Source organism: Nyctibius grandis, chromosome 18 (genome assembly GCF_013368605.1).
Source record: "Nyctibius grandis isolate bNycGra1 chromosome 18, bNycGra1.pri, whole genome shotgun sequence".
In the NCBI taxonomy this organism is placed as follows: domain Eukaryota; kingdom Metazoa; phylum Chordata; class Aves; order Nyctibiiformes; family Nyctibiidae; genus Nyctibius; species Nyctibius grandis.
In genome coordinates this window covers 2048146-2066067 of record NC_090675.1, presented here as the reverse complement: position 1 = coordinate 2066067, position 17922 = coordinate 2048146, and the positions used below count along the sequence as shown (strand labels likewise).

The window sequence follows — 17922 nt, the reverse complement described above, 5'->3', positions numbered from 1 at the left end:
CTGGGACCAGAACATCAAAAGGGTCCCCTGAGCTGGTCTCTGCTCACGTTCTTGGAGGGCATGGCTGTATTCTGTACCAGCAGCAGGAAGAGCTGCTAGCGTGGACCTCCCGAGTAAGCAGAGGTAACTGTTCATGCCTTGCACACATGCATGCTTGGTATTTCTTAAATATTCTTGGCAGCTGGATGTTTACTAAACAGAAAAGATGTTACTGCTCTGTATTGCAGGAGGAGCGTATCTACCCATACTGGTATCCAGTGTACCCACGCTAGTATCAACGTATTTGTCCAAATGTCTTTAATTACATCAATTATCCCTTTGCCATCTTGCAATATTTTGCCAAAATAAAATAACTTACATCTTCATTATCATAATGATGGTTAGGTTGACCAGCAAATAACTGCCTAGGTACCAATTTTCAGATGAAGGTTACTGAATAGGTGGTCATTTCTCTGTGCCTTTGGATTCAATCTCTATGTAAATAAAACAAATGTATTGCTTAAATCATAATTATGTAATGTAAATATGTCTAAAGTTTATTATTTTTAGTGTTAATTAGTGTTCATAATTTTTAAAACCCTGTAACACCACACATTTATGTAGCTTTTGTTTTTTTGCACCCTGCTGCTAATTCCTTTTTGATGTTCTGAGTCATTTTTCCAGTAGGGAGCTTTGCAGATCAAAAACCGGCATGAAATTTTTCAGATAACACATATATAGGAGGATTTCTTGGAGCTTTCTATTGTGAATTGTTAATGTTTCACAAATGCTGCATTTTAAAATCGCAGGCTTTTCTTCTGAAGTTGAAAATCATGATGAGAATTATTTTCCAGCATTTATAAAAGTGATGGCAGAATGGCTCAGGGACGAGGTGCAACAATTAAAAACTTTATTTTTTTAGGATTTTGTTGTTGTCACCAGTAGGCAGGATCTGAAACCAACAGTCAGTGTCATCTCTTCGCAGCTGTTTTCTGTTCTTTAGGACTGTGAATACACATCACAAAACCCTCCAGTATAATGAAACCCAATGTTTGGTATCAGCAAAGCTGTTGTTTTCACTGAGCTACAGAGTCTCCCGTAGCCCTGTTCCCATCACTACGTTTCTTGCAATCATGGACATTTTAGCTGAAGAGGGTCTGTTAAATCATCCAGTCTGTGGTGCTACAGGATTTTTCCTTCAGGAGACATCAGCCAGGAAAATTTTATGCTAGTGCTGCTCATTCAGCATGTTCGGTGGGTAAATGAAGGGCCTTATTCTCTTTGGGTGTCAGCTGCCTGCCTGCTTGAGTATTAAATTCAGCCTCTTGACATGTACACGTGCGTGCATGTACACACCAGAGCAATGCATTGCTTGTCAAAGCTTCTCCTGAGGAGCGTGAGCACCTTGGTCTTTGAGCATGTACCGGTGCACATAAATGAATGATAAAGTAGTGAAGTGCCTGACAACGTTATAAGCTGTTAGGTGGTGTTAGATTTCAAGGGCAGCCGGTGTCGGAGGCCGTTTGAAATGAGATAGTATCTCTGAAGTATTTCCAGACGCAGAGACATTGACCTGTTGGTTGTAAACGCCTGCATGGGAGAGCTTGGGGCTGTGAATCACAGCATCCGTGGTCTCCTGAAAGCCACCCACAGGTCCAATAAACTAGGAGGAACCTCTTCAGAATCAGTTTAAATATGCATTAAAGATGCCTTTTAAATAATAGTAAATTCCAAAGCTTTAATTCTTCAGAAGGGTAGGTCACTGCTGTATCACAGACTGGGAGATCGGGCATGTTGACTGTCAGTTCTTGCTTTAACTCATGAATGTGTGCAGTAAAGAGGTGCTGCATAAACACAGATGGCTGCTAGGAGAAGCAGTATATCAAATAATAATCATTCAAGAGTTTTTTTTCCCCAAAAAAACTATGTTCAAGTTCCTTTACTCATTGTATCTGTTATTATTATATCATAGTTGTGTGTTTTTATTATAAAAGTGCATTTGTTACTGTTTCACATGCCCTTTTAAACATCTGTTTTGTCTTTAGGAGGGTTGTATTATTGTGCTTTTCTGTTCTAAAACACAAAGATCGGCTCAGATTGTTAGCCATGCTGCTGTTATGTGGTCAGTGTTAATGTTCTGAGCTTCTGAAATTAATGAAATATGCATTACTGGCATATGAGAGCTGGCTTTTACTTTGTTTTTAGAATGATTTGTATTTAAGTAGAGGGTAAAATTACGAATTTTTGGCTGCAGAGCTGTTGCCTAAATGTTGTGGTTTGAATTTAATGAACGTACTTGTTTGATCACATGTTCCAAAAAAAAAAAAAAGAAATATTTTTAAATGTTAATGATTTTTTTTTCCCCTCACACCCCTTTTTTTCTATTTTAATGATCAAAGTGTTTAAATGGACATTTGTGAGATCTCGTGGTTTCTTGATGACAATGTAGAGCCAATAGCTGTTTGGTGGAAAATGAATCCAGAAAAGCAGTGAGGCTGGACGAGCTTAATGATGGCTCTGAACATATCAAGGGTTTTGCCACTGGCTTCAGTGGTGCTAAACTGCCTCTCTGAATATTCAAGTGTTTTGTGTTTAAGTATCAAAGTCAGACAAGTTTTATTGACTTCCCCCCCCTTATAGGCAGAGGAGAATGGAATTGGACTATTAAAAATACAGATGCAACACAGTTCATACCTAAAGTCAAACCAAAAGGAGATAATATTGATTGAAGTGCTAAAGGCACAGGGCTGCAAACCTGAATGCATCGAGTCGCTTTCTGTCTGCCTTAGAGCACGGACAGGTAATCAGAAGTGTTTGAATTATTGTAAATTAATGGATTATTACTTGTCTTTTAAACCACAATAAGTGACCATACTTGTACAACTCAACTCAGGCACTGGTTGAGAGTGGTGAGGGGTTTTTTTTTGGCATTTTCTGTATCTTTGCTACCTTGCTGTTTGTGGTCATACAAGTCTTTGTGGGACTGTGCGGTGAATCAAGTCCAAAACAACCCAGGAAAAAGAGGTTACCTTTATAGTCCAGCTCAGTCCCCACCTGGTTTGCTGCATGGTGCCCAAGAGGTGTAGAAACACAACAGAAAGGTAGATTTGCATGGGAACAGAGATGAAGATACTTTTTTGCCCAAAGAGACGTCTAAAATGTGGCCTCAGCCCATTGTAATAACGTATGAAAAACTACATTGGCTGAAACCATGTGGGTTGCAGAGAGTACATGTGACCCGGTGGTTTCAAGCTGATTTTTTTTTTCGACTTTGCATTTGCAGTGGGCTAAATGAATAAACAAGTTATTGCCATTTGGCTGATGGATTGTAACTTAGGTATGATAATTGTTCTTGTGGTCGTGAGTTCATAGCAAAAGAGTCTGTGATCTTTGACAGGTCATTTAGCATTTCTGTACAGCGTTTCGCAAAGCAACAGTGCATGTTAATTAATGCTTTACAGTAATGACCTAAGGTCCTCTGCCTTGCAACCTTACACTAGAGGTGGCAACAGCAATATGTCTAAACACACAAAGTACTGCATTTAAAATACTCAAATGATCACGGTGATTAAACCACACCACAAACCCTGTCAGAATTATTCTTGGCGGTGGCTTTTCATCCCTAAACTATCAGGAATGTATTTGCCTCTTACCAGTCATTTTGGGGGATCCTCAAATTATATAGTAATGGGGATTGTTTTATGTTTTGCTTTTAAACAGAGCAGAAAAGCTCCAGTTGCTTAACCACCGGCCTGTGACAGCGGTTGAAATACAGCTGGTGAGTAACAATGCTCCTGACTGTTCAAAGCTTAAATGAAAGCAGCTTTAACCTTGAAGATCAATTGAATAATTACTTTCTCATGGTCAGCAATTGAATGTATCCCTTTATGCCCATCTTTACATTCATGGTTTCAAATCCACTCTCCTTCCTCTCTGAGACCTCCTCAGAGACTTGCCCGTCTGTCTCTGACAGATTCTCCACCTCTCTTTGCTGCAGTGTCACAGATTGCAGTCATTAAAGGTTAGGTACAGTATTGCTACTAAGACTGTATTTAACCTGAGTCTTTTTACTGCAGCTCTGCAGTCAAGTACTTCACTTTTTGACAGCTGTGATGACATGGTTGTTTTGACGGCAGAGTTTTATGTTATAGTAAATCCAAACACACTAAAAAGGAATGAGTAATGACCGATATGGAATTTTGAGCAGCGATGCAGAATGAAAAATGGATATAAACAGACTTTCTGCTGGAAAGTAGCCGTTGTTAAGCTGTTAAGCATAATTCTGGTGTCAAGAGGGATTGTCACTAAATAGAAATAGATGGTTATATTCTTTGAAATCTCTCCTTAGGAATCCTGTGGTAATAAAGAGATTATTATAATAAGGATATTATTTTAATAAAGATCTCTTACATTAAGAACAGCTGTTTACAATCTTATCCTGAAACCAAACTGTGTAGTAACGGGATCATATTTTGCTGAAAAAAAGGGAAAGATTAAAGAGGTACCAGTAGGACTATTTTTCTTTCATAGCCAAGGAGCAGATGTTATAATGCTGAAGGCGTCTGAGAAAAGAATGCTTCTAGCTGAGGAATTCATGCTGTGTTTTGTGATTGAAGAGGTCAGTGTCGATCATCAACCCAACCAAGAGCATTAAGGCTTCATGAGTTTTGCTTAGGAAGTTAGTCATAATTTCCTAATGATGTAGAGCCTGTCTCATACCTTTGTTAGCTTCATGGGCTTAGGCACAGATTTATTATATTCCCATATAGGCCATATATGGTCTTTTTTTCCCTTTTCTTCTTTAAATGCAATAATTTTTTGCTGCTTTCAGGTGACTGTGTGGTTTTGTCTGTCTTTTCCCTCCTCCCCTTGTTAATCCTACCTAGTTCCTCATTATCTCACCTGTCCATAAAATATCGAAAATAGTTTTGCTCCTGTGTCATGTTTGAAGTTCCAGGAGGCAAGTATAAGAAATTTGGGCCTTTGTATCACAAGTCAGGTTTCTGTAGTGTTGTACTTTAGATATTCCAAGGTTTGTAATGTCCAAGTTAGATAAAACTCATTGCTAAAACTGACAGAATACAGATGGGAGATTTGAGTTCAGTGTCAGTCCATTATTGATACATAACCCTTCTCTAACGATCACAAGCAACTTGTGAAAAATGTAATATTCATACATTTGGGAACTTGTCTGGATTTGTATCATCATGGAAGCATTGGGGATGCAGTTCCTTCTGTTCCATTGCAATACCCCTGTAATTCCCAGGGCAGGTTTCTGCAAAACTAATATTACAGTAATCTAAGTTGACTGGATCGTTAACACTGTGTTAAATTAAGCCTCCCCAAAATTGCAGTACATTTACTCTTCCATCAAAGCACATCAAAGTCTTTTGAGCTCAGTAACTGCTAGGAAACTGCGGGCTGTTTTTGTTAGTGAAACACAGAGTAGGAGCCGTAGCAAGGGAACGATTTTGCTGTTCGATCACCGTCTGAATCAGTATGGTTTTTGGTGAGGACAGGGGGATGAGATTGTAGCAGTGCAGCGTCTTTGAGCACACAAAACCTCTGTCTTCTCTGAGCATCTTTGGGTATAAAATAACGCAGAGCTGTGGAGGCTACCAGTGTTTTCTTCTTTGGTGTCGGTAGGGGGAAGATTACCCGTACACAGATTTCATGCAGGCAAGTCAATTCAGTGCAGCTGATGGATGAGAGACAACCTACAGAGAAGTGAATACTGGGTCTGAAATTGCCTTGATTCTCTTTTCGTTGAACTTACCCCTGCCACTCAAAAGCTTTGAGTCGCTCCTGGAATTGAATCAGAAATAAATGGTCATGAAAATTTTTGACCAAATCATATAACGTAGGCAAATCAATCTGACTTTTTAAAGAGCTTTAAACAAAATGCCAAACAAGCCGTAACTCTGCCTCTCACTTGCTCAAATAGTTTTGATGTCTCAAACTTTTACTCAGTGCTGCCTGTCCATGGAATGGAGTCAACTTTACCTGATAGGTTTAATAGCTGACGTGAGACGTTAGTTATAGTTACTACCGCTTGTTGCTTTTTTACCTTCCCAGCTTTTTGGTTTTTTTGCTTTCCCTGTATAAAATTCCCTATCTTTAGTTGTATGCAAACAATAAATCAATTTCAATGAAATTGTATTTAAGCTAAAAAGCAAATTTATGTTGTGACCTTTTGATCTCCAGTTCTTTTGTAAGTCTTTGTGCATAAATTGCTGTAGCTGTGCATATTTGTCTTTTCCGGACTGTGTGCCAGGATTTGTTTTCAAACAACAATAGCAACAAAAAGAGCATGAAATTCTAATTCATATCCCACAGAGTAAAACACTGTACACATTGCAGCTATCTTGACCTCCTGTTTCAATCTTTAACATACGTTGTTCCTGGCTCAGTGATTCACAAAGGAGGAAAAAAGACAGTGATGTTGATCTAACCAGGACAGTGGTCCAGCTTAATTAATGCTGAACCTTAATGGGTTTGAAGATTAAGCATCATCTTTTCTAATGAACAAATTGCTCCACATTCTTCTCTCTGCATGGAAAAGTAGATTTTAATTCTGTGCTTTTTAAAACTAGATTTCCATCTCTGAGAGCTTTGTACCTCGTGATATGTGCTCTGCATAACCATCCTGGCAGGTTTTCTTTTATTGTTGAATAGAAAATAATAACGTAAAGTATTCATCTAGCAAATGGAAGATGTTAGAGGATTTAAACATTTTATTTTAATTTGCTTCCCACTTTGCATACTTGGTTAATTATCTCAAGGGACATTCATCCAATCATTCAGTCTCTTACTTTATTTCTTTTTTTGTGTTCTTTTTTTCTATTAGCATGTTGGTGCTGAACAATTTCAAATTACTGCTCAAAGGAGGAAATAGCAGTTATTTTCTCATAAAATATGTACCTCCTCACTGGAGTTAAATTATGTACTTGATAGCTTTGGAAGTGATCAGAACCCCTATTTCCTTTTTTTTACTGTAGTTTACTGATTGTTTTTAAATAGAATTCTTAGCTTATTATTCAAATAAACAATACCTCTTAACCCACAGGTTATTCTGTGCTGCTGAGGTTTGTTACCCATCAAATATTACTTATCCTTGAGACAGTTTCTCAGTTCTTTCAGAACTTTTTAGGGTTCTTCAGTGTGGCTTTGGCTTTATTTATTCTTCAGCAGTATCATAGCCTCAGGAGGCTAAAGGAATAAACATTAGCATTGAAAGCTTAAAAGAACCACAGTGAGGATGATGAAGTCTTTTCTACTTTGCTTTTACCTGGGTAAGCAGAAGAGATAAGGTATGGTTATAATTAGGGAAAGCACGTTCCTAAAAGGTTTGTCCTTGTTTCACTGAGTAAAAAAAAAAATCTAGATAAGTATGTATGTGTATATATCTGTCTGTGTTCATATTTTGTGCTTACTTGTGTACATGGCACTATGGACATACAGATTTGCACATTTGTTTAGGAATAAACACTTTGATCTTTGAAATTAACTTGATAGGCTAGCTGTTATTTTCTGATTTACCTTGGTGATAAATAAAATCTTTAAAAGCTTCTGAAAATGACTTTCTGCCATGAGAATTTATCAGCAGGTTTTAATGGGACTTACTGCTTAATGTAATTCTATTATGACCTTCTGATTTGGTGATTATGGTTGTTTTGTTCCTCTGAGAAATTCATACATAATGCTCAATTTAAAAAAGCTACTGTTAAAATGTGCAGCTGGGAAAGGCTACATGGCAGTAAAATATTCCACATGCACATTTGTTTAATAAGCACAGCTCTGGTTCCCAGTAGCGGTTACGTTACTGAGCAAGGCATCTGCCAATGTTTAATTCTGCAGCTGGCGAGCGATTTGTCTTTTTCATTCTCTTGCAGCAAGATTCAGTGGTGGATGTTGGATGCACGTTTCATTTTGCTGCCTTAGAAAGCCCATGCATAGATGTATCTGGAGAGGCAGAACAGAATTAACATCCTTTTCTCGACTTAATCTCCATTTCACAGAATCACAGAATCAACCAGGTTCGAAGAGACCTCAGGGATCATCGAGTCCAACCGTTGCCCTGACACCACCCTGTCCACTAGACCATGGCACTAAGTGCCATGGCCAGTCTTTTCTTAAACACCTCCAGGGATGGTGACTCCACCACCTCCCTGGGCAGCCCTTTCCAATAGCTAATGACCCTTTCTGAAAAGAAATTGTTCCTAATGTCCAACCTGAACCTCCCCTGGCGAAGCTTGAGGCTGTGTCCTCTTGTCCTAGCGCTAGTTGCCCGGGGTTTGCCTAATTTTAAGCTTAAAGTCCAGTTAAGTCAGTTGGACCTCTTGAATACCTGAAATTCAGTCAATACATAAGCTGTGGCTTAATAGTTGTAGGTACAAGGTGCTTAAGCAGGTGAAGAATTGGTTATTAGACTTGTAAATAAAGGCGGCATTGCTTCCAGAGGGGAGCAGTACAGTGGCTTCAGCTGCCTTCTGAATAATTTGTGTATATTCCATGGTTCTGAAGATCTGGCTGTTTTTATCAATAAAGTAAGAAGCAACTCTAGGTACTCAGGGTTGAAAAGTATATACTAGCTGCAGGGGGAACATGCCTCCTTTTTTTTGCCGTAAGAATTTTATGCCAATTAAGTTAACAAATAAAGTTTTCCTGCTTCCTTGCGTGGTCATCTTGTAGGTTATATTGTGTAGAGCATTAGCTGGGGGGGAAATGAAATGTGCCAATTGCTGACTGTATGAATATATTGCAATGAGAGTTTAATAACTCACTGTTACTAGTCTGAGTGAAACAGGAGTTATTATTGAGGCCTGTCTTGGCTGAGTTGATCTTGACCACAAAGTTGCATTTCATAGAAAATACGTACTGTGTGTCTGTACGAATGGCATTAATATGCTGTAATGTTTGCTACACAAACACTGGAGTTATTTTGGGGTCATATAGACTTGAATGCTGAAAAGCAGTAACGACTAGGGAATTATTTATTACAAGAAGCAGCACCGCTGACATGGCTCACTGCGTTTCTCTCGTGTTCATTTCGAGCAAATCCTTGCTTTCAGCCCTGAGACGGAGACATGCTTGTCTTGCTGCATATCAGGGTGCCTTTTCTCTATCAGTTGTGTTACTGTCACATTGTCTGATTCTGTTACTTGCACGAACCCCTGAATACTGAAAATACACAGTTCAGCGGAGCTTTGGTGGATGATACCCTACGCTCTGCACATGGCATCATCTGTGAGGATAATCTGTTTCCATTTGGTGCGTGTGGCACTGCCAACATAAACATCTTATGTCATACGCTTATTAAAAACATTTGCATTTTTCTTTTCCTTAGTATAAACTTTGCATTCCTGACTGCTTATGCCTTTGAATCTGTTGCTTGAGCAGTTTCAGCCAATTGCAAGTTAGAGGTTCACAAGGCTTTTTTGATAGATATTTTTTCATATCTTGGTAAAATTCCTGCTGGAAAAGTAGGTGCTTGAATACCATTGTTTCTTTTTGCCTCTTAGGCTTTTTCTTACACATAATTTCTCTTCTGAGCATCATAACGCTAATCCCTAGTACAGTCAGTAGCAAAGGTGTTTTGTCTTACAGTTGTAAATCAGAAGATTGTGCGAACATCTGTTGCATCTAGAATAAGCCTCTGAGTGACCTTCTGTTTCCCTTGATAATCTGTTTTCCTTTAGGACAGTGTCATTTGTCTCTTTTATCTACATGCTCTGTGTGCTTAATTTTTTTAATTTCTCCTTTTGACACGCTGCTTTGCTGCTTCCTAATTGCTTATGTTTTCATAAGTCACTGCTCAGGCTGTTTCCCTGAAGAGTGAAAAAAATTGATTTTTATAGCTTATGCTTTTGATCCTTTGAACTCTTGAATAGTATCACAGCCAAATAGTGCTGAAGCATCAACTTGAAAAATCAGCTGTCCATCCTGCCAAATGTAGATTTTTGTCCGTTGGTAGTTACTGGGGTGAGAGCTGGCCGTGAGGATGCACGGCTCGGAGGCACCGAGAGGTGAGCGTTGATGAATTTGCTGCACAGCTGAAGGAATTACCACTTCCCTCTGGCAGAGTCTACAGATCTGTCAACAGAAGGGAATTTGGAGCTACTTTACCCACTCCTCAGCGCAGTATCCAGCATCTTTCTTTAAAGATGCTTTTCTCAACAGTTTAATGAGACATCAGTTACAGCACCAAAGCTTCTGCAACATGAGAGACTATTTTCTTTCATCAAGTTTCTGGTGAAGTGTGATTTCTTAAACTGCCAGAGCAATCACCAGAGCTCATCTGTCAGTGTCCTGAGTCGTATCTGCAGTTTGTCAGTCCTGCAGGCTTCCCTGTTCAGCCAGTACAAATGACATCAACAGGATTGTTCATATTGGGAGTCAGGGCGTTACTCATTTGGCACTCAGGAGCACGTGAGCAGCAGTGATTAGACACTTGCATAAGTATATTCTGCTGAAGTTGAGTTGATGCTGATCTAGGAATCGCTTTCTATTATCAGTTTAAGTTCTGATAAAATCCTTGTGTTTAACTCTGGCTGCCTGAAGCGAGCACCTAAAGGAGAAAGTGTTTGGAGAAGAAAGGGAAAGGAGATACATAGGGCAGGGTGAAATTTAAATGGAGCAGAGGGGCAGACTTCATGTGATCCAATAAATCAAATCTAAACCAGGCAAGGTGCCAGTTTTCTGAAGATCGGAAAGCACTGGGATGGTAATGAACGGAGGAGACGTTGGCCACTAAGAGATAAATCATTCTGCCTTAAGTGACATTGCCTGTCTGAAGGCTGTGGGCTTTTTCCAGTTCCTGCTGCTGTGAGGCTGTCACCTTTAAAGTTCAACGTAACAGTGATTAATAACACTATAATCCAGTCCAAAAACCAGGCTTATAATCCTCTACACAACTTAATAGCAGAGGTTATCTGTAGAGTAATGGCTTTGTCAGCAGTATTGGCAACAAAGAGTGTATTTATACACTGTAACATACTTTATTGTGTAACGTTGATGCTCCGAGGTATGCCTGGCAAGCTGCTGAGATGCTCACTTCTGAAATGCAGCCTAGCAGGCAAGTGTCTGATGCCACATCAGTAGCTGCAGCAGTTGCTTACACGGAAGGGTGAGGTTAGGAGGATTTTAATGTATTTTAACTCATAGCGTATAGTATAGTATAGTATAGCAGCTGGTGGTAATGAGAGCCAAGGCTGTTCTTCAAGCCTGGGTCCTACAGTAGTTGTTGAACTACTCGTAGTTGGAAAGCCACTCCACAGAGAATGTCATCCTTTGATCAGGATGGTCCCCAGAAAGAGTCATTTGCAAATGGATAGTCGCTGTCTGCCTTCTGCTACATGAGTGGATTTTGGCGTGCGTGCTTTCATCTCTTCAAGGATCTGTGGATAATGGCTGATGAAAGATGATCGGATTGTGCAAAGAGGGCTCATAGGACACCGAAGAGAAAAAAAAAGTTAATTGAATATACCACTGTGCTTTTTAGAAGGCAGTATGCATCTGAATAACTGACAATTGATAGCTAGAACTGATTAAACCTGGTTGACTTGGAACCGTAATTAATATAAATCACCGCTCTTCAAAGGACGTTTTAAAGGACTTTGTATAAAAAAGAAAGTCTCAAACCCCGCAATCCTAATTGGTTTCGTTTGTGTTTGAAGAGTTATTTGGCTTGCTTTTCCAGGCTTCTGACAAGCTTTTCCTTTTAACAGCTGCCTATAAATTAGGGCAGTTGTATTTACTGGTAGCAGTGATATAAGAGTTCCCACAGGTCCACAGTGAGAGCAGGTCCCTAATTAATCTTAGGAATTCTATTGTTGATTCATGACAGCATGTTTTGTGTTGCTCGGAGCTTTTATATGCTTTTATATTCAGGAATCTCACAATCCAAGTAAATTCCAATAATGTATGGCTGCTGTAGGATTAGATGGCTTCTCCTATGGCCTAATTACTTATAGCCTAGGTGCTGGATAAGATACCAAGGTTCAGGTAGCCACTGTCAGGTTATGTCACTTCAGTTCTCACATGAAAGCACAAGAACTTAGAAAAATAGTTGTGGAAGGTAGCTCTGCACATGAGTTAAATGAAAAGCCTGGCTCAAGATACTGATGTGTAGGTTGAGAGGCTTTAGGAGAAACCAGGGAGAAAAGCCTGTTCTGAGTGTGGTGATTTCCTTGTGGTAAAGAAAGCAGGGTCTCATACACAGTGCCAATTGTCATGGTTAACAATGGAGCTATTCTTTCTTTTTTAAAATATTTTAAGAGTTCCACTTTGTAAAATGCTCAGACGATGTCTTGCATCCATTGAAAACAGTATTACCCAATTAGTTGAGTCCTTCTGTTTGGAGCTGAGGAAGGAAGTATGGATTTAATGATAACAATAGATTGTTTTTTGACCTGCAGATGGTAGAAGAAAGCGAGGAAAGGCTAACAGAAGAGCAGATTGAGTCACTTCTCCACACAGTCACCAGTATTCTTCCAGGGAATCCAGAAGAACAACAGAGAGACTCAGCAATGGCAACCGAAGACAAAGGTGACCAAGCGTAGGAGGTATCTAGACCAAAGCTGGCAACAATTTCAGCAGAAGAGAATCAGCTAATATTTTTCTGGTTTTCACTTGATACCAGTTTTATCTTGTATTGGACATCATTGTAAAATATGTTACCATTTTTATTACTCCGAGGTAATGAGGGAACCAATTGTTTACAAGAAAGCATGGAAGAGGACACTCTTGTTTTGGCATTTTGTCATCGATGGGGATGGTACTAACTGAGTTTGTAGTGTACCAGTCTGAGAAATCAGCTCACAAAATCTGAAGCTTTTGTACTTTTTCCATTACCCCTGTAACAGCTGTACATTTGAATAGCCTTATATACAGCTGGCAATGTTTTAATTGTCACAGCAGTACTATAATTATAATTGCTTTCGTATGCTTTTGAATTGCTCAACTGGTTTTCAGAATAGGCTCTGCAACACAAAGCCAGCTCCTGGAGCTGTTTGTGAAAAGGGCTGTGTTGAGGGATCGGTACGGAGGGTGATGTACAAGAACTGCCTGGTAGCTGGCCAGACAACTTCAAGTAGGCTGTTGGCATGGTGGAAGTGAGAGGATCTGTTGGAAGGGTGACTGTTCCCAAGGATGCCTGACAGTCTGTACTTGATAAGAGAGCGATCCAGATCATCAACTAAGTCAACATATTGCCACTGAGAGCAGCTGAGTCGGACCAGTTTAGAGCAGTTGAGGCTCCGGACTCAAATGTTCAGGCTTTTAATAACTCAAACAGAAGAACATTTAGGCGTGAGGTGTCTATTTTCCCTTTGAGTGTTTGTTCTGATATTTATATATAGACAAGCCGCAGTCCTGTGAACACGCTGTCGGCCGTGGAATAAATGAATGAGTCAACACTGAAGTGACGTCCTGGTCTGGTTTAGAAGAATGAGAATCTGTCCTGGTTGAAGCAGAATTTTCTGTATACTGAGCTTTTATCTGATTAAAGATTTAAGGATCAAGTACTTTATGTTGAAAGCATTGATGATTATACTCAATCTTTTGTATATATACATACATATACATAGTCATGAGTTACGTGTGCCACTGGTTTTATACTGTGACTGCAGACTGTTTCTTTATAATTATTGCAATGTACTGGAAATAGAAATAAAGTTTGGAGTATGTCCTGGGAATCTTGTGGCTTATACACAAGATGTCAGATACTCTGATTCAAGGTCTTATTTTTTTTCCCCGCTTCTGTCATGGTTTTATTTTGTGTTTTTATACAAAATTTACGCTTTATGGGCTTTAGTTGTGCCTTATATGAAAGGGAGTGATAAATTCCAGTGTCTGGGGGATTTGTGATATGCATTTCCATGGTATTTTAAGCTGCTTTGATGTCTCGAGAGGAAAGGAAATTACCAAAAAAGTGTATTTGGTACCTCTTAAACATAATTTATCTTATATTAAATGCATTCCAAGGCTGAAGACTAAAGGTACGTTTTGACTGGGTAAGTGTAGTATTTGAGGGGGAAAGTCCTTGGTGTTTTTTGTGATATATCACTTATATATTTTTCTCTCTAAATCTGCAACAAAACAAAAGAGATGAGTAGAGCATATCACAGAATGAGAGTAAATTAATTTAAAAATTAGCATTTTTACTCTTAGCAGTCATTGATGTTGTTTGACATCCTGTGGCCTTGGGCTGCAAGTGTTTACATTTTTATCTTGTCTTCTTTTTCTAAAATTAAGTTATTGAAGCATGTTCTAAACTTATGAAAAGCAGATGGAAGCTGATCACAAGTATCTTTAGCCAGCAAGAATATTTTAACAGATCTCTGCAGTCGGATGTTGCATCTTGGGAATGGCTGAGTTATCAGAATGGATTTTTGCCAGCGTCCGTGTTGTCTTCTGTTACGTGAGTATTGTACGAGGTACAGGACCCGTTCACTTGCTGTTGTATTTAACCTTTTTATCAAAATCAGATCCAGATGGATACATATATTAAACCTGTGCAAATGCATGGATAGCTTGTTCAGTGTCAGTTAAGGTACATAAACTATAATTTCCCTAAAAATGCAATACTAAGTAACATTTGAGGGGATCTGGGATTTCAACATCTGCATTACATCAAGAAAGCTTTTTTAAACCTACTGTCTGTGCTCTCTGGCCGTGTAAGTACAGGTGAGGGATTGCTCTGGCTCCGGGAGCAGGTTTTGTGTTGTGGTGTTTACTCTCGGGTGTGTTCTTTGGAAACCCCAGACTCAGAAATGGTTTATGGAAAGCAAATGTCATCTTGCTTATGTGATACCGTTTTTCCGGTGTCCTGTATATTACACAGAAGATCTGCCTGTCTCCTGAGGCTGCTTTTTGTTTTCTTAACTAATCCGTTACCTGACACAATAAATGTACTCTGCTGGTCCTTTTGAAGGAGACCAGATGGCATGAAGAGAGTGGCCCTCTGATGCGTCATGGGTACAAGGAAAAGTACGTGTGTACGGGGCACGTAAAAGCTGAGTCTGTAATTTTGAGAGGAAAAGGGCAGAGCACTCGGCACTGAGTATTTAAGAAGTGTATATTATTTTTAGCTTTCTCATTTCTTACATGTTCCTCACTTTTATTCTGTATCAGGCGTTTGGGTCTTGGCAGATGGACAGCTCTGGTTGTGGCAGCTCTCGGCGCTGCTCTGGGAGGAAGGGGGACCGAGCTGCCAGAGTTTACCTGAGGTTTCAAGCTGTTTGCGAGGTGTCGTGGCTTCTCTCTTCCTAAATTGAAGCCCAAGGAGGACAGCTCTCCTTAGGATTGTTTGGCAGGCCTCGCTGGAGAAGTTTTATTAGCAAGAAGCTTTGTTTTATGGGAGGAGAAGGAGCTGCTGCTCCTACCTGGCTGTGCTGTGGTGCTGGGAAAGGGAAATAGGTACGTTGGAAATGGACACTGCAGGGAATTTTGTACAAGATAGAGGAAATCCCACCGATGAGCTGAGCAGCTTTGGTGGTGGTTGTGCCATGGCAGGGCTGTGTGTAAGGCTGTTGCCCACCACTGAAATGCAGAATTTCAGCTCTCCTTTCCTTACAGGGAGCAAAATGCGTTTTGTTTGTCTGTGTAGTGTATTTACTCGGTAAAGGTGTGTAGTCCTAATTAGAAAAAGCAAACCAAGACCTCCAGAAGTTTGGAATTCTGGTTTTCTTCTGAGGCATGTCTTCAATGTTGTTTAAAACTAGTACATGGAAATGGCATTCAAGCCTAATGCGTCGGTGTGCTGGAAGGGTTAAATAATGTCTGCAGAGTGTCTTGAAGTTTAAAAGTGTTTCTACAAATGTTTTACAAGAGCTCCTGTCATTAACAGTGCTGTACGTAACTTTTTGCTTAGTAAAATCTCTACTGGTCGTAGTCAAGCTCTTGCTTTTGAAGTTACCCAAACTGGGCTGATTTTACACCGGTTGAGAGCCATGCCCTAAAATAATTAACCAGTCACATCACGATACGGCATCACTGGTGGATGTCTGTAATCCTGGCAGACCCCTGACACAGGAAGAACAATCAAACTGGACGTATCTTTGAAACTGTCATACCTTAGAAGAAATAATGTCGAGAAATTTAACTAGAACACAGCTGAGTTGTTGCAGCCCGAAGTCAGCGTGTGCCCTGGAGCAAATTCCTGCTGGTCTCGGAGCTGGTTTGGAGGCTGCTCGGAGGGAGCGGGGTGGGCTGCAGGCTGCCCGGTTCGTACTTTGCTCTTCATCCCGTTGGAAATAGGTGTTTCTCCCAATTGACAGTTGAAGGGGGAAGACCTGGTTGACCCTGCTTTGAACAGGGGGGTTGGACTCGGTGATCTCCAGAGCTCCTGTCCAACCTCAGTGGTTCTGTCCGTCTGCTTTTCCTTCCTCCTGGGATGAAACTCGGGATGTTTTCGTTTGCTCGTGCAGCACAGACACAAAGGCTGCTCTCATTAAGAGCTGGGACGCGGCAGACTGGCAGCTTCTCCCTCATCCCCCTTCCCGTCCATGTCTGGTGCAATGTGGCCTCTTTGCAGGTGGGTGCTTGGGGCTCTGGCACGGTGCAAATACTTTATTTCTGGGCTGTTGACAAAAAAGGAGAGAAGGGGAGAGTTTTGCAAGAACCGCAGCAGGATTTTGTATCATGCCTGCAATTTCAGCAGTTGCTGGAGCCTGAAGTTGCAGTTTGTGAAGAACGTGTCCTTGTGCGCGTTGCAGCTACGACGGTGAGTTGAGTCTGTGCCGAGAGGCTCCTCCGGCTTGAAGGATGAGTCCCAGGATGCTGCTGGGATTAAGGTGGTGTTTCAGCATGATCTTAATCATGGTTTTCTCTTGTGTTTTAACGTTACTCCATGGGCCAAATTAATCCGTGGTGCCTCTGCTGTCTTAAATTTAGAGCAAAATACCGAACCGTTCACTCATTCACGCCGGCTGTGCTCAGCCCCTCCGAGTCAAGCCACGGGTGAATTAACCCAACCCAAACCGGGATCATTCTGGATCACAGTTTTGAAACGCTCGCGTTTTTCTGTATTGCATTTTCTATGATTAAACTTTTTATTGCCTCTTCCTCCCTGGGGTGGCAGCTCTTTGCCACGGCACCATGCGAACAGCATGTTCTGTATCCCAGAAAATGCTTCGCTTCCTGGGCGTGAAATCTGCTTCCCTGTGTCTGGACACCGGCTTTGATCGGTCTCATCTGGGACCTGCGGTTCAAGTGACTTCTGAAACGCTTCAGGGTTTGGCGGGGGGAAGGGGGGTCGGGGGAGCCTGTGTGCACCTCGGCTTGGCCGAGATGGGGCTTTTCCCACTTTTCTTTCTTCGTTTTCCATCCGCTAGCCCTAACCAGCCTTTTCCAGCCTGTTCCTGGTACCAGCTCCCAGAGCGAAGGGGATGCCAGGCCGTTTCAAAAGACGTACTGCAGGAGTGGGAAGATCTTTCGTGCTTGAAAATTTGTCTGGTTTTTGCAATTGTACCAGATGGTCTAAATAACAGATAACGTCTTTCCCATGAGCTTTGCGTCACTGATAAGAACATCTGTGGTTATGAAATGTTCCTGGTAATTGAGAAGGATTCATGGAAATATCTCAGTTGACTCCTCTCCAGCGTAGACAGGCAATGCTCACAAGTTACCCACCCGGCAGGCAGCACCCACTGCCTGTGCATGCTCTGACCCACAAAAATAAAGCCTGACGTGAATCTGAGCAATAACGATCATCCTTTTGGGATGAGATGGTGACAGGGCAGGGACTAAAACTCAGCTTCTGCTGTTCCAGGCGGTCAGCTCTTTGTCCTTAGGGCCGGAGATTTGTTTCCTTTCCTGCAGATGAGCAGCTCTGGGGTGGAAGATGCGGAGCGGGGAGCTGGCGTGGCAGGATGGTAATGTCTGAGCTGGGGGATGCCTGTGGATGGGTGCATGGAGCAGCGCTGGGTAGCGAGGTGCAGCTGG

At 41.0% G+C, this 17922-nt stretch overlaps 1 protein-coding gene across 3 annotated transcripts in view; it reads left to right on the top strand.

The window, feature by feature from the left end:
- The window catches only part of CRCP (CGRP receptor component), a 31473-nt gene extending 17764 nt beyond the window's left edge, over positions 1-13709 (top strand). For 2 of the 3 annotated variants that reach the window (XM_068415494.1, XM_068415496.1), the window contains exons 5-6: positions 3700-3757; positions 12396-13709. In XM_068415494.1, the coding sequence (XP_068271595.1) occupies positions 3700-3757; positions 12396-12539 (202 nt within the window). In that variant the 3' untranslated portion in view covers positions 12540-13709. The remainder of the gene's footprint in view (positions 1-3699; positions 3758-12395) is intronic. The other variant, XM_068415495.1, reaches the window with a different exon arrangement.
- Positions 13710-17922: the final 4213 nt, after the last annotated feature.